This window comes from Staurois parvus, unplaced genomic scaffold, assembly GCF_062004578.1.
Source record: "Staurois parvus isolate SC_StPar_1 unplaced genomic scaffold, SC_StPar_1.0 ptg000469l, whole genome shotgun sequence".
Taxonomy (NCBI): Eukaryota; Metazoa; Chordata; class Amphibia; order Anura; family Ranidae; genus Staurois; species Staurois parvus.
Window position 1 is genome coordinate 2,937,016 of NW_028318265.1, and position 24,861 is coordinate 2,961,876.

General features: G+C 40.9%; 1 protein-coding gene across 14 annotated transcripts in view; it reads right to left on the bottom strand.

The window, feature by feature from the left end:
- The window catches only part of C2CD5 (C2 calcium dependent domain containing 5), a 117,403-nt gene that overhangs the window by 31,369 nt on the left and 61,173 nt on the right, over positions 1–24,861 (bottom strand). For 8 of the 14 annotated variants that reach the window (XM_089689150.1, XM_089689148.1, XM_089689144.1 and 5 more), the window contains 5 exons: positions 9,015–9,129; positions 7,592–7,777; positions 4,838–5,029; positions 3,368–3,554; positions 977–1,141 (listed from right to left, as the gene is read on the bottom strand). In XM_089689150.1, coding sequence (XP_089545276.1) covers positions 977–1,141; positions 3,368–3,554; positions 4,838–5,029; positions 7,592–7,777; positions 9,015–9,129 — 845 coding nt within the window. The remainder of the gene's footprint in view (positions 1–976; positions 1,142–3,367; positions 3,555–4,837; positions 5,030–7,591; positions 7,778–9,014; positions 9,130–24,861) is intronic. The other 6 variants (XM_089689154.1, XM_089689152.1, XM_089689147.1 and 3 more) reach the window with 1 other exon arrangement.

Sequence of the window (24,861 nt, forward strand, 5' to 3'; positions counted from 1 at the left end):
ATGCTAGGGAACAGCAGTACAGTACCAACCCAAAAGATTATGCTTACACATGGCAAGCCAACAACAGTATAAGTCAAAAAGAGAGGAGTATGATAATCGTTAAAGTTGTTCAGACAGGAAATAAAGGCTTAAAGGTATATTATGGAGATGCAAGTTTACAGGGAATCGAGAGCAATACATTTCAACACTTGCTATACGTGTAGGGAAAAAGGAAAGGCTAATGTCCAGCTTTACATCGTTTACACCCACATTTTGTACCTAAAATGTTGGTGAGGGGTGGTTCCTTTACTCTGGGTTCCATATGTTTTTGTGTTTAATGCTCTGTCATCTTGTCTAATTTTTTAATATTAATTTCTCTAGTAGGGGCATCTGGCATTTTTCTTTCTGCCTCTAAATGCCCCTCTAATCCCCCTGGTGTTTAGAGGCAGAAAAAAACCCACACCCAGCGCCATCCATGAACAGCAGCATTTTGTTTTCTGCTGCTGGCAGGAGGAAAGGCATCTATGAGAGATGGCCTAACATCTAGTGTGCATGAGGCCTAAAGTCGCACACACCATACAGAAAAATAGCAGAGGCGCCAATACTTAAAGTGGTTCTAAAGAGTGAAGGCTGTTTTATCTTAATGCATTTTCTGCATTAAGATAGAAAAAAACTTCAGTATGCAGCTCCCCCCCCACAACCTTCTTACCTGCGCCTGATCTTGATACAGCAATGTGCACAAGAGCAGAGTCTCTCTTTCCTTCTCCTCACTGGCTCAGATACAGCAGCGGGAGCCATTGTCAATCACAGTCAGTGAGGAGGGAGCGGGGGTGGGGCCAAGTCACGCTCTGTCTGTCCATGGAAGAGTAGGATGGAGGCTGCTGTGTGCAAAACCCTTGCACAGAGCAGGTAAGAATGTCATGTTTTTTAAAAAAAATAAAATAAAAATATGAATGTTTACAATTACTTTAACCCTGCCACACCCCAGATCACATACCGGAGGATTAATTTCATAAAGTTCTTTGTTTTTGGCAATTGTTTCATTGATCTTTTTCTGCATATGTGAGACGTGTTGCTCGTAGGATCCATCATTGGGGGTCTTGCCGGCGATCTGAATCCCTCCAGGGGTTGGTAAAGCACTCAGGTAGACCCCTGTAGCAGACTAAAAATAACATGATTTAAAAAAACAAAATTATACAGATCCTGACATAAAAAAAAAACAAAAAAGGGTCCACAAAGTGCTGAACATGCCATGATCTTATCAAAATGCTTCCTTTATAAATTCAGTGTGTACCTTTGTCAAAATGTCCTATACTAAGATATGCACACATCTTAATAAGTTGCTGAGGTGCCTTTATGGCACTGTGAAATGCAGAGGGCTGGCATAGAGCCTGGCTAAAAGCTCAAGTCAATATTTGTATACTGTGTTTAGGGGTTCCCAGGATGCACAGAGAAGTAATTCTGTAGTATTTACTGCTACCAACAGTTATAATTATTCTTATGGCTGTTTGTCCTAGTTCTACTGACAGGTACATGCATGATTTCAGTTACCATCAACAAAAGATCTGAAAACGGTTTGATATTCTAACAGCTGCCATAAATCAGAATAATCACAGAAGTGAAACAAAGGACAACTGTGTGTGATACACAATGTACAGAGCAAATTAAATGTAATCTGCCCCTTCAACTTTGTAAATAAAGTATTTGGCCAGGGAGAAAATTAAATATTGGAAGTCTGATAACATTTGTCCAGATACAATTAACCGCATGCCGCCCAGCCACTGTACATATACGGCGGCAGGGCGGCACTCACAGGCAAAACCACATTTTAAGACGTGTGTTTTGTAAACAAATAGGGGGGGCGCGCCGTCGTCCTATTTGTCCCGCGAATCACCGCCGCAGATGTCAGTCGCCGGGTCACAGCCGCTCGTTAGCGGCTATGTTCCGGCGATCGGCGGCAAACAGTGACAGACAGCACAGCTGCAGTAGCTGTGCTGTCTGTCACTTTCCTGTCTGCTCGAGGATGAGCTGATCGAGAAAGAACAGTTTCTCTTTCTCGATCAGCCTTGTCCCGCCCAGTACACACCCCCGCCCCCTAGTAAAACACTCCCCTCACTCCTATAACCCTTCCCTGCAAAATAAAGTTAACCCCTTCCTCCCCATTGCCATTAGTAGTGTCAGTGTTTTTTTTTTTTGCACTGATCACTGTATTAGTGTTTTTGGGGATGTCAGTGACCCCAAGTCAGTACCCCCCAATGTCAGAATGTCCGCCGCAGTCCCGCCATAAGTCGCTGGTCGCTGCCATAAGTCCCTGATCGCCGCCATAATTCGCTGATCGTCACCATTATTAGTATAAAAAAAAACCTAAAAATCCCAGTATCTTTCCCGCCATTTGTAAACGCTATAACTTTCACGTAAACCAATTAATTTACACGTATTGGGTTTTTTTTTAGCAAAGACATGTCGCAGAATGCATTTTGGCAGAAATTTATGACTAAATTTTATTTTTGCATTTTTTTTTACTGGACATTTATAGCAAAAAGTCCAAAATATTGTTTTTATTTCCTCAAAATCGTCAGCCTTTTTTTTTATAGCGCAAAAAATAAAAACCGCACAGGCGATCAAATACCACCAAAAGAAAGCTCAATTTGTGGGGAAAAAAAGGATGTAAATTTCATTTATGTACCGTATTGCATGACCGCGCAATTGTTCGTTAAACTAGCGCAGCGCTGTATAGCAGAAAAATGCCGTAAATTGCAGTATCTATACCATAGTTTGTAGACGCTATAACTTCCACACAAAGCAATCAATATACACTCATTGGGATTTTTTTTTACCAAAAACATGCAGCAGAATACATTTTGGCCTAAATTTATAACCAACTTTGAGTTTACTATATATTTTTTATAGCTGAAAGTAAAAAATATTGTTTTTCTTCAAAATTTTTGGCCTTTTTATGTTTATAGCGTGAAAAATAAAAAGTGCACAGATGATCAAATACCACCGAAAGAAAGCTCTATTTGTGTGAAAAAAAGGACATAAATTTCGTTTGGGTGCAGTGTTGCATGACCGCGCAATTATCAGTTGAATTAGTGCAGCACCAAGTAGCAAAAAGAGGCCTGGTCATTAAGGGGGGTAAATCCTCTGGAGGTCAAGTGGTTAACAAGCAAAATAAACAGTTTAGGGCAGATGTATGGAGGTGTTAGAACTGGACTTTGTCTATAGAGGCCCCCCTGTATCACACAAATATTAAGCCATTCATAAGTACCCCAAATTCTATTATGACATCCCTGAGCATTCAATAAATAACGTTGCCGATTTACAAAGCTCCACACTCTTGGTGTAAGCTCTGCCTCCTAATTAGTGACAGATTTCAGGGGGGACTTACTGCCAGTCCCAGCAGCATGGTCTCCCCAACAGTTATTTGTATCCTCAGACCAAAAAGAGAGTTCATTCCCTTCAGCTTGAGTTTGTTCATGAGCTGTGTGTGCAGTTCATACTCCATGAAAGGCAGAAGGTTGCTGATTGCCGTGGCATTTGCTTCCGCCTGAGCTTTCTTCTTCAGTCGACACAACCTGACCAGGAGATTAAAAAAAGGCAGTAAAGCACTATATACAGAGATTAAAAAAAAAATTAAAAATTAATGTCACCAAAGCAATCACCTGATCAGGAGCTACCCTTATTGTGTATTTAGGAACAATACTAGCTGAACGCAGCTACTGTGTGAGACAATGTAAAGCTGGCCATACTATACAAATTTGCTACATAGGTTGCCTTATCAGCCCCCTCCCGCCCAACAAGCTTCAAATGAAAAATCAAAGGTGCTGGACAGAGTATTTTAAAGCATCTGTGATGGCTGCCAGAATGCAACAGGCACAGCAGGAGATTCGGCCATTTGTCCTACATAGTGTGAATGAGGGAATCTGTTAAGATTCTACCAGCAGGTAGAATGAAAAAATCTAATAGTGTATGGCCAGCCTAAGGCAAGCCATATATGATACAATTTTCTTTTCACCACAGGTGGAAGGAAAAACAAATTGCTCCATTCCCTCAATCAAAACAGTCAGTGTTGATGGGGGAATCCCTCCCACATCGCTATTGTATTCTGCCAGCAGGGAGCCTTCCCTGTAGACAGAACACAATGATCATTGCTGGTTGCTATAGACGCTGGAAGTAACTGCAGGCAAAAAGTCAGACAGGCTGATTATACTGAAGTCCCTGATAATCCGGCCGAGATTCAATCTATCCATGGCTGGCTTAAGTCTTGGCTGACTAACTGAAAACAATGAATTGGCTGATGATAATGTATTTTAACAGCTGACAAAATGGGAATCTATGTGAATGCAGTAAGAAATACAGGGCTCCCTCAAGAGGCTAATCTTATCATCTCTACATTGAAAACAATAATAAAAATATGGAAGGACAAGCTTGTAAAAAAGCTGAAGTTATGCCAGATAGTATATGAAAAACACTGCAATAACAACCCAAAATATGTGCTCACTAAAAATATACTATACAGTGTATGCATAGCCAAAATAGTTTTCAGCTTTGGATGGATTATAGACAGGCTTAAACCTCTGCCAGTTAATTTTCTGTGTCCTGTAGGGGACATTCCTGTTGCCTCATTAGGATGGATGGAGCGGAGAGCAAATCCCCCTCTAAGTTGTGACAAAACTACAAAAAAGTTCTAGCTTTACATTTTACTCTAATTTATGACTTTGGCCATTGTCACTTTCAGAATTACAGGGATGGATGCAAAAATCAGGCCACCTCCAGTAAATTCGCTTTGTGTTGATTTTCTAGTAGACGTTAACAATCTCTTCAGGTTACAAACTTCAGTGGAAGGGAGTACCCATACCTGGCTTGGATCAGACAGCCTTTCCCCACCACAGGAGCATCACTGGGAAGATCTATAGAGGTGAAAAGAACATCAGGGACTTTCTGCTTGCGGCAGCTGTAGCAGAAGGTAAGGTGAGCTGGAAACGGCATGTTCAGTTCATCATAGGGGATGTGACAAAACCCGCAGCCCGTTGAAGACACTTCGTCCACCCTACATATCAGAGAGTCATGGAATCACTTCAAAGCAAGAAGAATATTTTCTAGTATTTCTTTACAGAAAGAGCAGCCAATATCCTCCGACTTTATTCTGGAAATTTTCAATGTTGCTATTTGTGTTAAAAGATTAAGAAAAAGGTAAAAAAAAAAAACACACACACATACTGTGTCAAGCAGGCTGTGATAGGATGGGATTATAAGGTGACTTTTTTTTTGTTCTCCCACCCCACTCGGGTTAGAATTGTTGTGCTATTAGGCCATCTATGAAGTTTAAAAGGACAGTCCCATCACACTAAGCTCCAACAGCTTTAAAACCTTGCAACCTTTAATGAAAAAGGTATCAGTTACCCTCAGCTTTATTGACAAAAATCTTGTGTACATTCACTCGGTTTAGGTGAGAATTAGCTGAAAATTAGCTGAGCCCCTGTCCCCATAAAGGTTTACTATTGTAAAAAAAAATAAATAAAAAAAATGTATAAGTTTAAAATGATAAAGACAGTTTTGTGTATGGAAATTTAAATCTATATTCAATATTTCTGAACAATCACAGCAGACAATAAACCCCTAAAAAAAAAAAAAAAACAAAAAACTTTTTTTAAACCATTAGCTGCCAATGTCCATTCTATAACAATTCACAGACCCTCCTCAAGAGCTGAAGAGAGACTGGCCAGGCTTGTGCTAGCCCCTTAAAGCTGAAAACATTGTGTTTTAATGCTCAGAAAGCATAACAGTTATGGAGGCACCCAGTGTAAATGTACTTTATATTTTACTTGAAAGTGAGCCTTGCTTTGGGTCTGTAAACTGTAAATATCCCTAAAATATGTACTAATGACCTATAAAGCAAGCATCGTATAAAGTTGCTAAAACGTTTCTACAGACCTTTCTCCAATAGCATCAGCACTACCATCCTCCCTGCATCAATACAGGAAAAAACCTTATCAATATACTCAGCTACTTTGTTGTCTATTTACAGGCTGGTGAGGGGTCCTGAACCAGGGTGTACTACTCCAAGGTAATCTGCAGATAGGTCCAGTATATAGCTGTGCTGTCTGGCAGGTATGCCTGGATCATAGCATTGGTTGAACTGCATCAATAAAACAACACTTTGGTAAGTCTTTTTATTATAAAGGGCTCGTGTCTAACATAGAGAAGGGTACCACTATCCGCTGAACACCGCAGTGTGTGTGCCACACTAAACCTTCATTTAAAGCGGACTCTCCAGTAACAATGAAAGAACTGTTCATGTCATTCCTCTACCTATACCAAAACGCTGACAGATTTCTCTTTTTATGGATTATAGATTTCTTTTTTCCCCACTTGTGTGCTAGTGTCCTCCTACTTCCTCATTTTGCCTTCTGGGATACCTACATCACTTATCCCAGGAGACATTACTATCCACCATCCCTAACACCCTGCAATATTTCACAAGATGGCAACATGTAAACAACACAGCACCATGTAAACAACACAGCACCAGATCTTTGCCTCTGAATGTATAAGATCTGGCACCATGTCATTAGGGGGCAGGCTGCAAGTGCCAGGAAGAAAGAGCCATGACATACAAAACAAGTGCAGCAGCATGGGACCAGACATGTAGTAGCAGAGCAGTGCAAGTGAAAAAGACAACACTGGATCTGCTGGGCTTGTAAGCATATTTTTTCAACATAAAAAAAGAGCAGACAAGGTATCAGGCACCTGCACTGTTTTTTTCACTGGAAGGTGGAAGTTCCCCTTTTAAGCTTCATTTAGAAAATGCAGGCCACAGTGCATGGGTGGACTGACAACTCATGGGGTCCCCGAACAATAGGGGATCATGGGGCCCGTGTCCTTGCCCAAACTCAAAAAAGCCTATGAAAAAGGTACCAGGGGCATCTCATGGGGCCCCCTACTGACCCCGAGCTCTCGGGCAGTGCCCAAGTTTCCAAATGGTCACTCCACCCCAGCCATAGTGTGGAAAAAACTCTGTGATAGAAGGGGTGCTGGGTCACATAACTAACATGTAACCTGGCTCGCCTTCTTGTAGTAAAGTTTTTGTCTATTCAGTGGATGAATCAGGATTTTGCTTGCTTCAGGACTCCCCTAAGAACATTTGTTTAGATGTGCTGTAAAAATAAGCGTTACAAAAAAACCAGCAGTAAGGCCATATAGCTGATTTATAACTGTATATATCTATTTCAGTTGTAAATTTGGCTGTCAGTTTAGAATCCAAGTGTAAACTACAAAGTGAGTTTTTTTTTTTTTAAACATAACTTTTAATATTGCAAGACATTTCTATTTCGAGTATTTGTGGAAATTGGAATTGATACTTTTGCTTTGTTTTAATATATTTAAAACTTGATTTACATAAAAAAAAATGTGAACACTTCAATTTAGATTAAGCTCACATGATGTGAGAAGCACATAGACTAACCTGCACCTGACTTTGAAAAGACTGATATTTGAGCCTGGGACTGCCCCTTTAAACGGTGCGCACGATCTAAATGTAGCGAGGCGTTACCTCTGCCGGTGTTAGTGACACAAGGTATGAAGTGCCCCGGCCGCAATCCACCCTACCTACCCTATACGAAGAGCACTATCCTTGCTTTGTGGGAAATAATCAAAGTCTGCCTTGTCTGACCCTATAAAGAATCCAGGTTGGGCGGACAACCTTTGTTCCAAACAGCATTCGCTGGCTGCGTCCTGTAGGAAGCGGGGGTTCAGGACGGAGGCGGTACCCGAGGCCGAAAGGATGCAGACTTCCTCACTGTGAAGAGAAAGAGGGGAACAGAAAACCCCATGTCAGGGAAATCTCAGCAGGATAATAACAATTACTAAAGTGGATCTCAGAGAAAAGATAAAAGACAACATTTGGCCAGTTATGGCTTTATACAAAAATCTTAAATTAGAAGCTATTTATATATATCAATCCATCACATATCCCAAAAATAAGGCCTCCTGCACTCTGTACTTCACTTTTACAGGCATTTAATGTTTTTTTTTTTCAGCGTGTAAAAGAACATCTGTGTGAGTCTATGTACTCGTGCACACATAGGCATTTACAGGCATATTAGAAGAGAAGCGTTTTCAGATTGAAAAAAAATACCCCATCAAAAGAGCATTCAGGACAAGACTGAACAGCAGAAAAAAAGCTTAAGGTGCATAAACGCTAGACGCATTTTAGCATGTTTGAGCATTAATGTATTCCATATTCTAGCCAATGGAACACATTAACGAGCCTAAACGTGTGTGCAATATGCGGCTTTAGATGTGTTTTTTTGTGTTTTTTTAAGACATTCAAAGGAATTAACCAAAGCCCTATATGCATAAAGCCTAAGCAGATTTATTCCTCATTTCAGGACAGTAGGGTAGAGCCATTCAAATAATTGTTTTTCGTCCCTCTATGCAGATGCACATCCAGAACCTCTGGTGTATAGTGCAAACATAGTCTTATATTATCATTCATTCAATTTATTCCATGCTGCATACAGCTGTTATGTGATTTCAGCAATCATCAGTGTAATGTATGGAAAATCAGGACTTCAACGAAGTGCAGTTTGGATCCAATATAATCACACTAACCGTGAGGCAACTCACGAAGTGACATTAATTAAACACTGGTTTAAATTTTAAAAATCTATTGAAAAATGTATTCCTAACTTAAAAAAAAAAAACATCTTCTATTGCTCCACACCACCACCACCAAATTCCTTTTTTTTTTGCTGCTATGATTTCCTGTTAGAGGGTGGCTACGTTTCTTCACGGTCCCACCATAACGTATGTAGGAAAGCAGCAACCTTCTCTTGCTCGCTCCTGAGATGGACTAGTGACTATGGGACGTGTGCAGAACAATGCATAAGACCGCAACTGATGTGCACTGCTCATTCGAAACAAACAGAAAATTAAGAGGTTCAGGAGTTCACAGAGGACATTATGAGAATTATGAGGAGGCAGAAAAACATACAGCTGAACTGTTTTATGTTACCTGATTGTGATTCACTCACCAAATACTGGTGGACTCACTATATCCAACTACAGCATGGCAGCCCAGGGCCTTGGCGTGTGATTTAATCTCCTGTCGAATTTCAGCCCACCAGGCATCTCTGGTTTCTGGTTCATCTGGTGGAAGAGAAATTAGAAGCTGATTGCCACTGAGGAGCAGTTACCCTCTAAGTATTTACATGTATATGTAGAGCCTGTAATAATCCTCTGCAGAGTAATGTCCCAGAACAGATTAACTACATAGGATTTAAATTGAATAATATGTGAAGAGGGTGTTAATAAAAACCAATTTGAAGCCAAAAAAATTTAAACAATATCTGGCCACGCACGGGAGGAAATGTCAAATTTCTGATCTTATTCAGGTCAGTCCAAGGCATGGGAAGCCATTGTAAATTATCAGGAATTGCTTTGGCTTTACATACACTATATGGCCAAAATTAAGTGCCCCCCTCCTCCAAATAATTGCATTCAAGTCTTTCAAGTGAAGAGTGCTGTTAATACTACAGCATACAAAGACATTGTAGACAATTGTGCTCTTCCAACCCCTTGTGGCAATAGTTTGGGGAGGGCCCTTTTTTGGTTCCAGCATGACCCCTGAGCACAAAGCCTGCAATCCTACCTGACACCTTTAGAATGAATTGGAAATCATATTACAAGCCAGGTCTGATACGTCAATACTTGACTTAAAAGTGTGTGTAGGGTAACTCCATATTTATCGCCATGGTTTTGGAATAGGGTTTGCAACAAGATCTTATAGGTGTGATGTAATGGGTGCACAAACCTTTGGCCATATAGTATAACTTTGTGTTTTAGATGCACAGTACTTGGTGCCTGCGGCTGCCTATTGGGGAACATTTCAACCGATGAGACGGATTGAAATAGAAATCCACTATTTTTCTATGACTTATGTTCATGAGTAAGCGCAAAATAATTTAATAATTTTTCATTTAGCCAATGTTAGTTTCTTTCCTATACACTGGTGAGGTAGATATTCAGCAGCTAGATTTGCTGTTTTTATTGTTTAGAAATGTCACAGCTTTTGTTGTTTTTGCAGTTCTTTTACACTTTTACTGTTCTTTAAAACTGTGATAAATGTGACATTTTTTGAACATCAGAGTAATAAACGATATACGGCTTCAGAAAATATTGCATGAGAGAAATAGGTAATCTGCCACCACTGACTGAAAATGACAGATGCCTGGCTCTTATGATGGCTTTAATACTTTGACTCATGGCCCTGGAACATGTCTGCATGCAAGTCACCTTGCTCATTCTGGAAAAAGTGACACTGATGTGTAAAGCACCCCCAACCACCTTATACTCACCTCTCCAGTGGTCCCACACTGCTCTCTTCTTTGGCCACCTTTGTAAATGAATCTGTCTGAGTCTAGGGAGGTTGTGACCTCTCTCATGATGTAGTGCTCAGGTCTAGGAGCCAATCTCTAAGCCTAGGCACTGTCACTGCTGCCTCTGAGCTCCAACACTGGACATATTGGTGGTGGCTGCAACAGAGGAAGGAGAGCTCGGGAAAGCTGGAGATGTAATTCTAAGCTGTTGGGGATGTTGATTGTACACAAACACCTTCACTTTACCGTGAATAACAAAGTTGACAATGTTTCTAAAATTTAAAGCCAGAGGCAGCCAAGTGACAAGCATTTTCAGGCACTCACGTATTCCTCTCAGCCAAGGTTAAAATTCTTGCACTCACATAAACACCATCCACATTTTCATGCCTATGTGGCTTAACAAAATGTGGGGAAAAGGTCATGTGAGTCACAGGCAGTGCAGAGATTACTGCATGAAGAAAAAAAAAAAAAAAAAAAAAGAGGAAAAAAAAAAAGAAACTATCTTCCACTGTGGGTGTATGAAACAAAAAAGAGAATATTACAAAATAATACTGTTTGCCACATAGCATGCAGAATGGACAGAGGACAGATAGGCCCAGCCAGGTCTTTCCAGGTATCGGCAGATGTATGTGAGCACACAGCATCCTTTAAACTCCGTGATATCTGTGCTTGTGGTGAGTGGTAAAAGTGTGCAAAATAAACTTTGAAAACTTACCCACCTCATCATTTGAACACCAAAGTTATAAGCTAGCTCCACACAACAACCTAAATGTACATATGAAATACATATATGTGCACCGTCTGTCATGTCAAAAGATCTGTGAAACTCTTCAGCTAGTCTTGTGATCCTGGAAGACAAAGGTAGGCAGGCGCTAGAACTAAAATTATTTTTTCTGTGTGAAGGTACGATGATACTATGGAGCATAATGATTCTGGACAGGTGACTCTCTGACATGAAGAGGCTTTAACTGTGCCTCAGGTGAACAACAGAAGGGGTAAGGTGAATAAGTGTGCCGTACCAAAGGTTTGGAATTACAAGTATATTTTTGAAAGCACATGTACTAAATAGTCAAGAGGGTGAAGGTGTTCCCTCCACCCTCTTGTCACAAGACTAGCAGAAGGTTTAGGATGATGAAGAGCACCACGCCAAAGGATTAGGAGTCAAGTATACTTATTTCATCACATAAATTCAAAGACAATGCATTTTGAAGACTACGAGGAACCCCCTTGATCAGGGGCTAAACTTCTGGTTTTGATGGACTCTTATAGGTGAACAGAGGGTTAAATCAAGTCAGGAATAAATTGTCCCCAACCATATTACAAAAACATGCTTCGGCAGCTGGTTGTGAGGGCTGAACCAGCTGCTGAAGCATACAGTCAGGTCCATAAATATTGGGACATGGACACAATTCTAACATTTTTGGCTCTATACACCACCACAATGGATTTGAAATGAAACGAACAAGATGTGCTTTAACTGCTGACTGTCAGCTTTAATTTGAGGGTATTTACATTCAAATCAGATGAACGGTGTAGGAATTACAACAGTTTGCATATGTGCCTCCCACTTGTTAAGGGACCAAAAGTAATGGGACAGAATAATAATCATAAATCAAACTTTCACTTTTTAATACTTGGTTTCAAATCCTTTGCAGTCAATTACAGCCTGAAGTCTGGAACGCATAGACATCACCAGACGCTGGGTTTCATCCCTGGTGATGCTCTGCCAGGCCTCTACTGCAACTGTCTTCAGTTCCTGCTTGTTCTTGGAGCATTTTTTGTCTTCAGCAAGTGAAATGCATGCTCAATCGGATTCAGCTCAGGTGATTGACTTGGCCATTGCATAACATTCCACATCTTTCCTTAAAAAACTCTTTGGCTGCTTTTGCAGTCTGCTTTGGGTCATTGTCCATCTGCACTGTGAAGCGGCGTCCAATGAGTTCTGAAGCATTTGGCTGAATATGAGCAGATAATATTCCCGAAACACTTCAGAATTCATCCTGCTGCTTTTGTCAGCAGTCACATCATCAATAAATACAAGAGAACCAGTTCCATTGGCAGCCATACATGCACACGCCATAACACTACCACCACCATGCTTCACTGATGAGGTGGTATGCTTAGGATCATGAGCAGTTCCTTTCCTTCTCCATACTCTTCCCTTCCCATCACTCTGGTACAAGTTGATCTCGGTCTCATCTGTCCATACGATGTTGTATCAGAACTGTGAAGGCTTTTTTAGATGTTGTTTGGCAAACTCTAATCTGGCCTTCCTGTTTTTGAGGCTCACCAATGGTTTACATCTTGTGGTGAACCCTCTGTAATCACTCTGGTGAAGTCTTCTCTTGATTGTTGACTTTGACACACATACACCTACCTCCTGGAGAGTGTTCTTGATCTGGCCAACTGTTGTGAAGGGTGTTTTCTTCACCAGGGAAAGAATTCTTCGGTCATCCACCACAGTTGTTTTCCGTGGTCTTCCGGGTCTTTTGGTGTTGCTGAGCTCACCGGTGCGTTCCTTCTTTTTAAGAATGTTCCAAACAGTTGTTTTGGCCACGCCTAATGTTTTTGCTATCTTTCTGATGGGTTTGTTTTGTTTTTTCAGCCTAATGATGGCTTGCTTCTCTGATAGTGACAGCTCTTTGGATCTCATCTTGAGAGTTGACAGCAACAGATTCCAAATGCAAATAGCACACTTGAAATGAACTGTGGACCTTTTATCTGCTCATTGTAATTGGGATAATGAGGGAATAACACACACCTGGCCATGGAACAGCTGAGAAGCCAATTGTCCCATTACTTTTGGTGCCTTAACAAGTGGGAGGCACATATGCAAACTGTTGTAATTCCTACACCGTTCACCTGATTTGGATGTAAATACCCTCAAATTAAAGCTGACAGTCTGCAGTTAAATCACATCTTGTTTGTTTCATTTCAAATCCATTGTGTTGGTGTATAGAGCCAAAAATGTTAGAATTGTGTTGATGTCCCAATATTTATGGACCTGACTGTACATCTGAAATAATGTGGCCATTTTTTTCCCGAGTCGATTTAAAGCGAACATACTATACTTACCTGCGCTGTGCAGTGGATTTTCACAGAGCAGCCCTGATCCTCCTCTTTTCGGGTTCCCCACCGGCGCTCCTGACTCCTCCCTACTGCTGAGTGCCCCCACAGCAAACAGCTTGCTATGAAGGCACCCAAGCAGGCTCAGGAGTGAGCCACTGCTCTGTGCGTCCAGTCACACACAGAGCAATTGCTTGGCCCTGCCCCCTCTCCCTCCTCACTAACTCACTGGCTGTGATGGACACCAGCAGGCACCAATGAGGGAGAGTTCCCGGATAGCCGGGGCTCTCATGCACATTGCTGGAATGCGGCTCAAGTGCGTTAGGGGGGCCGAGGGGGCTGCTGCACACAGCAGGATTTTTACCTTCATGCATAGAATATTCCCTGGATCAACTTTACCTATAAATGTTACTATCCAGTTATAGTATGTGTATCTAGGAAAGAATCCAGGCCTTTTTTTAAAGCGATCCACTGAGCTGGCCAGAACCAACTCTTGAGGAAGTCTATTCCACATTTTCACAGCTCTTACTGTGAAGAAATCTTTCCGTATTTGGGGATTAAATCTTTTTTCCTCTAGATGTAAAGAATGCCCCTTGTCCTTTGTGATGACCATATATTGAATAGCTCTACACCAAGTTCACTATATGGACCACTTATGTACTTATACACGGTGATCATATCCCCCCTTACTCTCCTCTTCTCAAGAGAGAATAAATTCATTTCTCATCTTTCCTCATAGCCGAATTCCTCCTTTGGTTGCCCTTCTCTGCAAAGTGTCCAGTTTGCCAATATCATTTTTGTGAACTGGTGCCCCAAATTGAACTGCATATTCCAGATAAGGTATTCAGGGATGTGCAATTCATAATGCCTGACGCCCGGGACATGTAGTTCCAGGCGCCAGGCAGGTAGGTTTTTTTTGCCTTTAGCCCTGCTGTGGGCAAGCAGTGGGCTCACCTGTCAGGTAGAAGCATTTTGGTGGCAGCGCTGCCGCCCGATTGCTTCCACACAGTCCACAGTGCCAGCCTCTCCCTCCTGCTTGCTATATGTCCCAGGCTCTTCTCGCCCATCTGCGGACCCGGGACAAGTTCAGTGGGTGCCGGCGGGATGTAGTATAGTGGAGGGAGGACACATCCACTCCCCTCCCCTTCTTGTCCTAACCTGGAAGTGATGTGACGTCACTTCCGGGTCCCCATTGTCAGATTCCAGGTAATTGAGGCCAGGAAAGAATGCAATGTGGTGCGATGTGCAAAGCATTACATTCAGTGGAGCACAGGGGAGATATCCAGGGTATTTCAAAAAAGAGAACCTGTCACTAAAAATTCATCACATAGGGGACTTTTGTCCGTTATGTGATAAAAAAAAAAAGTTAAGTAAAAAATATTTTTTTAAAAATGGAAATTACTCCCAGGCATATAACCCCCCCAAATATGTATGCACGTAGAGATGTAAAACCACGCACTGGGATACCTACACATGAAAACATCAATTGCGAGACATGTTACATCGCCACGCACGCCAGAATGAGAGCAATAATTCCAGCACCAGACCTACTCCATAACGCTAAACTGATGACCTATAAGGGGCTTTAAAAGCACTACCTATAGAAAATATAGGGTTTCACGAGTGCGCGCAAAATTTAAGGTTTGACATGTTGGATATCTATTTACTCGATGCAACCTCATGTTTTATATTTTACCAAAAAATGGGATAATTTATTGTTTTTTGTGCCCGAAAATTAACTGTGTATTAATAAGTGTATTTTTTACTGAAATTTTTCATTTCCTAGACCGTTGTGATAATATCATGTGCAATAAAAAATTGGAACTACCTCTATTTTATTCTTTATGATCTCTGGTTTCAGAAAATATATAATGTTTGCGGGTTTGGTGTCATCTTCAGGCCTCAAATGATTTTTTTAAACTTGTGCAAAAAACGCAAAACCGGCTCTGGCAGCGAAAGGGATAAAGGATAAGCCCGACACTCCCCTTTCCTGACGAGCACCCAATCGGTGCTCATTACACTGCAAGGTATCTCCCCTTCCTGCTAGTCCCCGGGTGCGGTGCTGGAGACAGACAGGGAGGGGAGGAGGAGTTAAACAGCGCAATGTTACAAATATTAAACGTGTAAGTCGCCATAAAGCCTATTTTGTTTTTAAAAGCCCCAGACATTACTTAAAGCAGATTTAAATACGGTTTTGGTTAAAAACAAAAATTATCAGGACAAGTGGATTGGGACACCGATTTAGTCCCGGGACAAGACGTTTTTTAAACAATTTCCACACCCCTGGGCATTGCTAATGATTTGTACAGGGACAAACTGATGTTTCTCTCTCTGAAGTCTTTACTTCTTTTGAGTCAAAAAAGTATTTTGCTAGCTTGAGAAACTGCAGCTTGACATTGCAAGCTATTATTATTATTAAGCTATTATTATTATTAAGTATTATTATTAAGCTATTATTATTATTAAGTATTATTATTAAGCTATTATTAAGATCTACCAGGACACCCAGATCGTTTACCATCGACTTCCCCCAGCTGTTCTCCTCCTAGTATATAAGTTGCAGGCATTTTTTTAGCCCTCAAGTGCATTACAATTATCAACATTGAACCCTTATTTGCCACATAGCTGTCTAATTAAATAGTGCATTGAGGTCTGCTTGTAAGTTGGAGATATCCTGTAAGAACGAAATTCCACTGCATAGCTTGGTAGGATCTGCAAACAATGATGCTCAATCCCAAACCCAATATCATTCATAAATATGTAAAAAAAATAAAAGTTCTAACACTGAACCTTGGGGTACACCACTAATAATCCGACCTAGACCATTCAGAATATGAAACATTACTCACTACTCTCTGAATACGGTCTTTTAGACAGCTTTCTATCCATCTACAAACTGAATTTTCTAAGCCTGTAGACTTTACCTTACACATTAGCCATATGTAGGGAACTCTGTCAAATGATTTGGCAAAGTCCAAGTATACTACATCCACAGCCAGGGCTGCCGATAAGAGCTTTTCTTGTTATTTATAGATATTTGAACATTAAATGTGCACCACATAATTTTTGTTTTTAGCCTTTTAAACTTATTGCCTGTGGGAATATATTTTGCAGTGTGTTTGTATATAGTGGAATTGAAGCATTTCCATTTCTGTTCTTTGTTCTGTAATGACAACTTTCCTTCCCAGTATAAATCTTGGAGAGCAGCCTCATCTTTGGAAAATGTACTCACTTAGAATCAGGTGTTTTAATCTTTCCAGTATGTTTGTTGTTTACAGCTTGATCTACCACTCCACCCTCCACATCAACCCCATTAGCCACCTGCTTAGTAAGCAGAAGACTCCTTTCAAGGTTGTGTGCTTCACTCCAGATCTCTAATATGAGCTTCCAGAAGTGAAACCTGGTTACATCTGTTGCATCGTTTATCATCTTGGAGCTGTTGCTCCATTATTGTATACACGTGGCACACTGTACTGTGCAAAACCTTCAACCTTGCTAGCACTCATTATCTCAATTACAATATTAATAATAATTGCAGGAAATGTAAGATGTTACTTACACGTACTCCTTGTTTTAATCTCCTGCTTTCAACTCAAATTTCCACTTTGTCAAATTTCCAGCAAGCGCAATGTGAGCTTGAGTTCCAGCAATGTGAGAATCTTGTTTTCTCTATACCTTCTATTAGTCTTGTGACAAGAGGATGGAAGAAAGATCTCCACCCTCCTGTTTTTTAATCCATATTGTGAATCATAACACAGGTTTAAAAGATTAACAAAAAATATTTTGACAGGTAGAATAGTGCACATATGTGTCTTCCAAACGTGTTTAACTGTTAGCTAGAGTTTCGCTTTAATAACTGTAGAGTGACTGCCAGTGAATGGAGCATCATCTACTGGTTTTGTCTGTGTATGGTTACAAGCAGCTGTATGTAAACTGACACGAGCCACACAATCCACAAGGGGGCACCATTGTAGCATTTGAACACTAAGGAGTTACAGAGACACTATTAAGAAATTTTGGAGTGGGTGGAGGGGGGGGAAGCAGGAAGGGCAGGTGGTCAGCAGACTACACAGGGTTCCCTCTCCTCTGGGGCAGCAGAAGCTGAGTGAGCCGGGTTTGGCAAGGCAATTAGCAGACAGGAGCCACTGATGGGTAGATTGGTGCATGCTTGGGCTTGGTGAAGAAACATACAGAAACTATGGCAGCTCAGTGAAATGAGGACACAAAGAATCGTCCCTACCCCACACCACCCCATTTCTGCGTAGACTGAAGCACCGACAAGCCATTGTTTACTTCATCTATGATAGTTTTACAGGGAGGCTACACTGTGAAAACTGAGGAGTAAAACACCTCCTCTTGTTATTTAAAGATGAACCGTAAATTGTTGGTACAGACAAGAGTTTCAGTTTTCAAAATGAAGCCTCTGGAACTTGTCTAAAAGAACTAATGAAGCTCTTAAAACAACCAATATTTCTGAAATAAGACACCTGACTAGATGTTGAGGGAAACAGCCAGGGGTGGACTGACAACTCATGAGGCCCCCGGGCAATAGGGGATCATGGGGCCCCTGTGTCCTTGCCCACACTCAAACCACACCCAAAAAAGCCTATGAAAGGCAGCAGGGGCATCTCATGGGGCCCCCTACTGACCCCAGGCCTTCGGGCAGTGTCCGAGTTCCCAAATGGTCAGTCCGCCCCTGGAAACAGCATCATTGTTCACCTTCTCCAGGCATTACCGATGAATTTCCGACAAGCAATGGCACTGAATGTACCTATAAACGAAAATTAAAATATACAGGACCTCACACTGGCACAGTCTTCAAGAATATGGAATACTAAGTGATTTCTCATTCTTTAAAGCTGAACTCCTGGTAGATGTAAAAGACAGCAATTAACGCAACTCTAAAATTATTTACACATTATTAAATGTGTTTTCTTTTTTTTTTTTTCTTTTTTTTTAAACAAGCAACAGAAGTACTAGAATGTAATTTGGTATCAGCCTTCTCCAATCCTTGTAGTGCAGAGCTCAGATTGGGGGAGTGAGAAGCAACACAGAGTCAATCACTGTCCACTGCTTCTTCTTTTACTGTTCAGTCACAGGCTGGGAGAGGGACAAGACCTGTAAGTGTTACTGAACTACAGCAGAAAAAAATCAGGGCTCCTGCCCTGTCAGACAGGGCTGAGCTATGTGGGAGACCTGTGTAAATCTCCTAATTGGATGGACAAAAATACAAATACTTTTGCAGCTAAACTGATGTCATATATGTATTCCATCTGCGTATTTAGTAATTTGCCCGCGGTTCATAACAGTGTTTTTTAGTAGTTCACCGAAATAAAAATTCTGGACCGAAACCAAAAATTCAGCATGCAAAGAAACTGAAATGGACAGTTTTTTTTTTTAAATATATATATATATAAAAAAATATATATATAAATTGTATTGTAGTTGACTTTTTAATTAATATCATGAATTTCAATGAATATGGATTTAAAAAATACAATTCAGTAACGTAAAATATTTTTTTTTTAAAGTAACACACAAAAATTGGACAGAAAATAAAATTAAATAAATATAAAATTAAAAAACTTGAATAGAAGCTTGTGTGTATTGAAGTCAACGAGACGCGATTTTGCATTGAAGCAAAATATCATTAGCAGTAGAATTGGCAAAAACACTAATAACCCTAATTTCATCCGATAATTTTCGGCAACCGATATATCAGTGCATCACTAGTGTTTTTAGAAACTTCAACCCAGGGGCGGACTGACCATTTGGAAACTCGGGCACTGCCCGAGGGCCCAGGGTTAGTAGGGGGCCCCATGAAATGCCCCTGGTACCTTTTTCATAGGCTTTTTTGAGTTTGGGCAAGGACACAGGGGCCCTATGATCCCCTATTGCCCGGGGGCTCCATGAGTTGTCAGTCCGCCCCTGTTTCAACCCCACCCCCACCCCCAATAAGCATTGGTAGTTAAAAATTCAAAATCCTTACAACAGGCATCCCAGGATGCAATGCATCTACCTGACCAGATAAAAGAGGGCTTGGTGAATAAAGCCCCTTGATTATTTGTGCTCTAATACATTTGTGTACCTATGTTTTCTTAAATGCAGGGGGAAGGGGGGCACTTTAAAGCACATGTAAAGCATCCTATAAATTTGCAATCCAAGTGGTAAATGGAATATTGTATGCCCAGTGTTTTAAAAATATGAAACAAATAGCCTGTGCAGACATTATTTTATTTGGTATATTAGTGATTTTTTTTCTAGTTTTTGCAAGATCCACGTACACCTAGCAATTGTAGTGGATTCTCAAGTAATCATGAAAATGTAGTTCTAGTTCCTCCTTGGAAACACATTGGATGTGACATGTGCTTTCTGCTTTGATCCTCCCTTAGCATCTAAGGGCTATAAACTATGCAGAAAATGCTGATGACTTGACATGAAAGAAAAGCCTTCATTAATCAAAAAGTAAAGCCTTATTTGTGAAAACGTAAAATAGTTTTTAAATGTCCAAGGGGAAAGGGGAGCTAAGAGAGAAAAGTGTGCATGATCTTGGAGTTCAGCTTTAAAGAATCTTGCTTTACTGTATTACTGATTTTTAAGCTATAGTTTAGATACACTTTAATTCAGCAGCATCCACTAAACACTGAAAAAGAGTATTTCCATATCATGGAGTACAGTACAGGACACGGGCAAAGTATTCATAGACCCGGAGTTGTAGCCTTGTACCTTCACGTGAATGGACACTGGCAAGCTTTTGAAGTCACGTCCATTGGTGTCCTCCCTTATAACCCTACCCCTCCAGGAGTCCTCAGTTTTATAGCAAGCAATGCAGAGTAACCAAGGGATGGAAGGGAGAGTGGACTGTGTCCTGCAGTGTACTCCAAGATATGGGATTTACAAGTCATAATTCTTAACTTAATCATACAGTACAGGACTAGGGCAAATTATTCACAGACCATGCTAAGCAATGAATGAGAAGGGTGTGCAAAAACTAGGCAAACAGAACTGTGCCAATAAGCCCAACAACAACAAAGACCAACCAATTCAACTTCAAAGAGCTGCTGCAAGAACCTTGCAACAAAAAGCTGCATCTCCAATAGATTAGACATCAACCTTGCAGAACTTTGAAAAAGAATGAACAGAGGATCAGGTGGCAACCTTACACAGCTGGGTTACAAAGGCCTGGTACCGAACTGCCCAGAAACCAATCTGGTGAAATGGGCGTGTAAAAGCGCAGGAGGAGATGTAGCTCTATCGAACAGCTTTCTTATCCATTCAATGATGGTGGAATTGGAAGCAAGGTCCTGAGGAAAGGACAAATATGGAATCTGTCTATCTGATCAAAGCTGTAGCTTTGAGGTAGACTTGAATTGCTTGAACTACAGTTAGGCAATGAAGAGAGGATTGCTTTGAATGTTTTGAAGCAGGGTTTAAGGATGATAGGGTTATATTTTCTGTGAGGTGGAAGACTGATACCACCCGGGGGAAAAATGTTGTCTTTGTGAAGTATGAGACATGGCTCTTTACAGCAGAAAGCCACCAAACCAGAAACAAGTCTGTCAGACATGGCAGCAGCCAAAAAGGCTACTTTACAGGAGATGTTATCTAGGAGAATATCCCTGATGGGTTCAAAGAGTGGTTTCTGCAAGACAGAAAGAACCAAACTGAGATCCCATGGAAGCACAGGGGGTTGCAATGGGGGCTTAAAGTGAGATAAACCTTGAAGAAAAGTTTTTAGAGAGTTAGAGAGAGCTAAGTTAAAGGTCTTTCAAAAAGGATGGGCAAGGCCGAGGCCAAAATGTTATCAAGACCTGATTGTAGAAAGGCCAGGATACAAGGTACAGAGTAATCTCATAGATTAAAGTGTCTGAGTTTACACCAGCCAAAGGATTTCCAAGTACTATAGATCTATAGATCTGGAAGTGGCTTTTGTTCCTTTTAGCAAGGTAGCAAAAACAGACTCAGAGACTCCTCTTTTAAACCTGGGCTTTCACGGCCATGCCATTAAAGCAAGAGACTAAGCAGGATGGAATAGAGGGCCTTGAAATAGTAGATCTTGGCTACTGGGAAAAGGCCAGGGGTCATTTGCTAGAAGTCTGAGTATGTCTATGCACCAGGATCTTTTGGGAGAGTTCAGTGCAATAAGAATCACCATTTTGCTCTATTGCTCAATCTTTTTGAGCATACAAAGCAGAATTATCACTGAAGGGAAAGCATAGATTAGCCTGAACTGAAACCAGGTAATTATCAAGGCATCTAAGGATCCTTGGTCCCCATTTCTGACTTATCAGATTAAAGATGTCTGTGTGAAGTCCCCGTTCAGCTAGGGTAGTCTGCTTTCCAGTTGTCCTCCACTGGGATATGGAATGCAGAGATTGCTGGACAGTGAGTTTCCATCCATGAGATTATCTAGTTTACTTCCTGTAAGACTCATGGTGCCCCCTTGCTGGTTGACGTACGCCACAGCCATGGAATTGCCTGACTGCAACCTGGGTGTCCTAACAGAAGGTGAGTCCAGTGTTGCAAAGTCATCCGAACTGCTCTGAGCCCTAGGATGTGGATGGGGAACTTGGCTTCCACAGGTGACCATGTTTCCAGGACATGAGGGAGTAGAAAACTAATTCCCAGTCTGAAAGCCTGGCATCTGTTCTGATCACTTTCCAATGATAGGGAAGGAAAGAATTCTCTTTTGTGATGGCTGGGCTTGGGATCCACCAAGTTAAGGAATTCCTTCCTTGGCTGGACAGGAGCATGGGTAGGTCTAGAGAAGGAGCCTGCTTGTTCCGGGTTGACAAAATGTTGTGTTTTAGATTTCTTGAATGAAATTGTACAAATAGTACAGCCTCAAATGAGGCTACCATAAGGCCTAGAACTCTTAGAGAATCCCATTACAATCAAACATTTTGCTCATGGGAGTTTAGTGCAGCCAGACAACACAAATATTTATGTAAAAGTGGTTTACATTCTACGGATACAACAATATTAAACAGAAAACATGCAAAAATGATCTGGTACATTTTTAAGATGATATATACAATAACCTTATAAATCCTCAGTCATGGTATTACCATAGTATATATTATCTATAATTGCTTAAACAGTAGTTAACCCTTCTGGGAAATCCCCAATGCATTTCAACTGGTTTTCACAATCTTCTTTAGGGGGCAATGATGGTATTTTCTTATCACCAATAATTCCACTCCAGAGCCAATTAAAACAAATGCTGTTTCCACAGGCCTTTGACAGCTGAGAGGTGTCCAGCCCGCCCATCCATCGAGCACACAAGGGACCACAGTCAGCCAAGAGGAACAACTACCCACGCAATGGTCATAACGACTGGACCGTCTTGCTTGATCAACTGAAATGTGACTATATGCACACTTTTGCCCTCAGGTATTGTTTTTGTCCATTGGCTTAAAGTCACATGGCCAGCTTAAGAGTGATTTTTCCATGAAGAAGAAGAGTTTCATCACCGTAGGACACTAATACAAAACGGAGGGCTCACGGAGTGGGATAAGGTTATAGGGTAGGCACCCAGTGGGCATGTCCTCAAAGGCTTGCCAGTGTCCAATCACCTGAAGGTGCAAGCCTCTACCCAGGGCCTATGAATACTATGCCTGTGTCCAGTACTGTACAATTAAGATAATCAGTTTTGCAACCTGTTAAAATAAAAAGGTACAATGCACATTACAAATTCTAGGGAACAAAGTATAAGTTCCTTGCATGCACAGTGGCTGCTTAATTAAATCTACATGATTCCACAGCTGCCAGTGCCAGAGAGATGCCGGTTGCCTGCAGCTTCTGACAAATGTGGAGGCCCATTTCCCAGTGATAATCTCACAGGAAACACTGGCCTTGGACTTGGACAATGGTCCAGTGGACCGTTCCCAAAGTTTCTTTTCAAGCCGTGGAATTTCCATGTGACAGTCTGGCAGATGTGACAGAATGGGTAGAATTAAAAGATTTGCAACAGATGGGGGCAGAAAAACACAATTAAGCTGACAATTCATGGTGAGTGAGCTCCGGGGATGTTTTTTGTGACCTCTATAGGGCAGAATTGAACACGAAATCCATTCCTGTCATACAATGCATTAATGGCCTACTGTTATCTGAACAGGGCATCTGACAAATTAATCTGCTCTTTACGGACTTAGAGATGGACAAAGGCAGTTAAGTAAGTTAAACGAGGTGGCAGTAAACTGGTGTTCATTGGCTTTTCAGCAGGATTGGTCAACAAAGTCATGGAATTGGAAGAATTATCAGACAGCTGTGATAACACAATGACCATGCTCATCAAAGAGTATGTAGAAGTTCACTCATCCAGTCCATGATCCAGAGCTGTCAACTTCCATTCATAACAAAACTGAGGCACACTGAACTTATATCTAGGCCTTGGATGGCAGCCCTATAATGGCAGGACATCAACTGAAATTATGTTTTTTCTGTACTGTGTATGATAAACACATTTTTTTCTATAGAAAATCCTGTTTTCATCATTGGATACATCTCAGTGCTGCTGGTGACCTGCAGTATCTTTGCAGATACTTCCTGTCTACAGACATTCCAGTGATGTTTGAATTGCATTTCTCTGGGTGGGTTTCCTGATGTTGACAATAGTGGACTATACTGATTTAATTTTTAATTTTAACAAGGTGACAACACAGGAGAACAACTGTGAGACAATGAAACAGCGTTGTCATCGTATAATATAAAGTGCCTGAACAAGAACCTTCATTGCAGGATCACCAGGTATCAACTTAATGAAAGCTCCAGTTTAAAAATTTAAACACATGACTTTTGAAATGGCATTAACATGTTAAAGCTTCTATGAGATTGTAGTGATTGAGTTTACCTCTACTTTAATAGAGACGCCTCAGGACTGTAAGTAGGAAAATACAGATTGTCATTGCTATGCTGAGGGCTTCTTTTTAACAGATGCCATGCATTGTAACAGGCTGACCATGTCATAAAATTTTTAATTTTTTCCATATGTCTGTTTTCCATCTCATGGCAACAGAAAACGACACACAATACAAAGGCACGTTTATTGTATCTCATTTTCCATAGAGAAGGTATCACTAAACAAAACAATTTTTCATATGAGAGATTGATGAGCTAAAGAATCAGCTGTCAATCTGTCATGAACCTTTCCCATGTTCCTGATCACCAAATGCAGCTAATACAAGGAAAGACAGACAGATAGGAACATGTTTAACACTGCTTTCTTTTGAGATTAGAAGCAGTATATGGTCTAAATGTCAAGTAAAAAAAATATTCATTACAGCTGTCATTAGCTAAGCAAAGCACTACTGCTTTTGCTAAATGTTGTAAGTAATGCTTTGTATTGTATTAGCAGCAAGAGGGGTGAAAATGCTACTTTTTGCAAGACAGTAACAATCCTTCTCTCTCTCTATATAAATGGTAGCATTGTCACGCT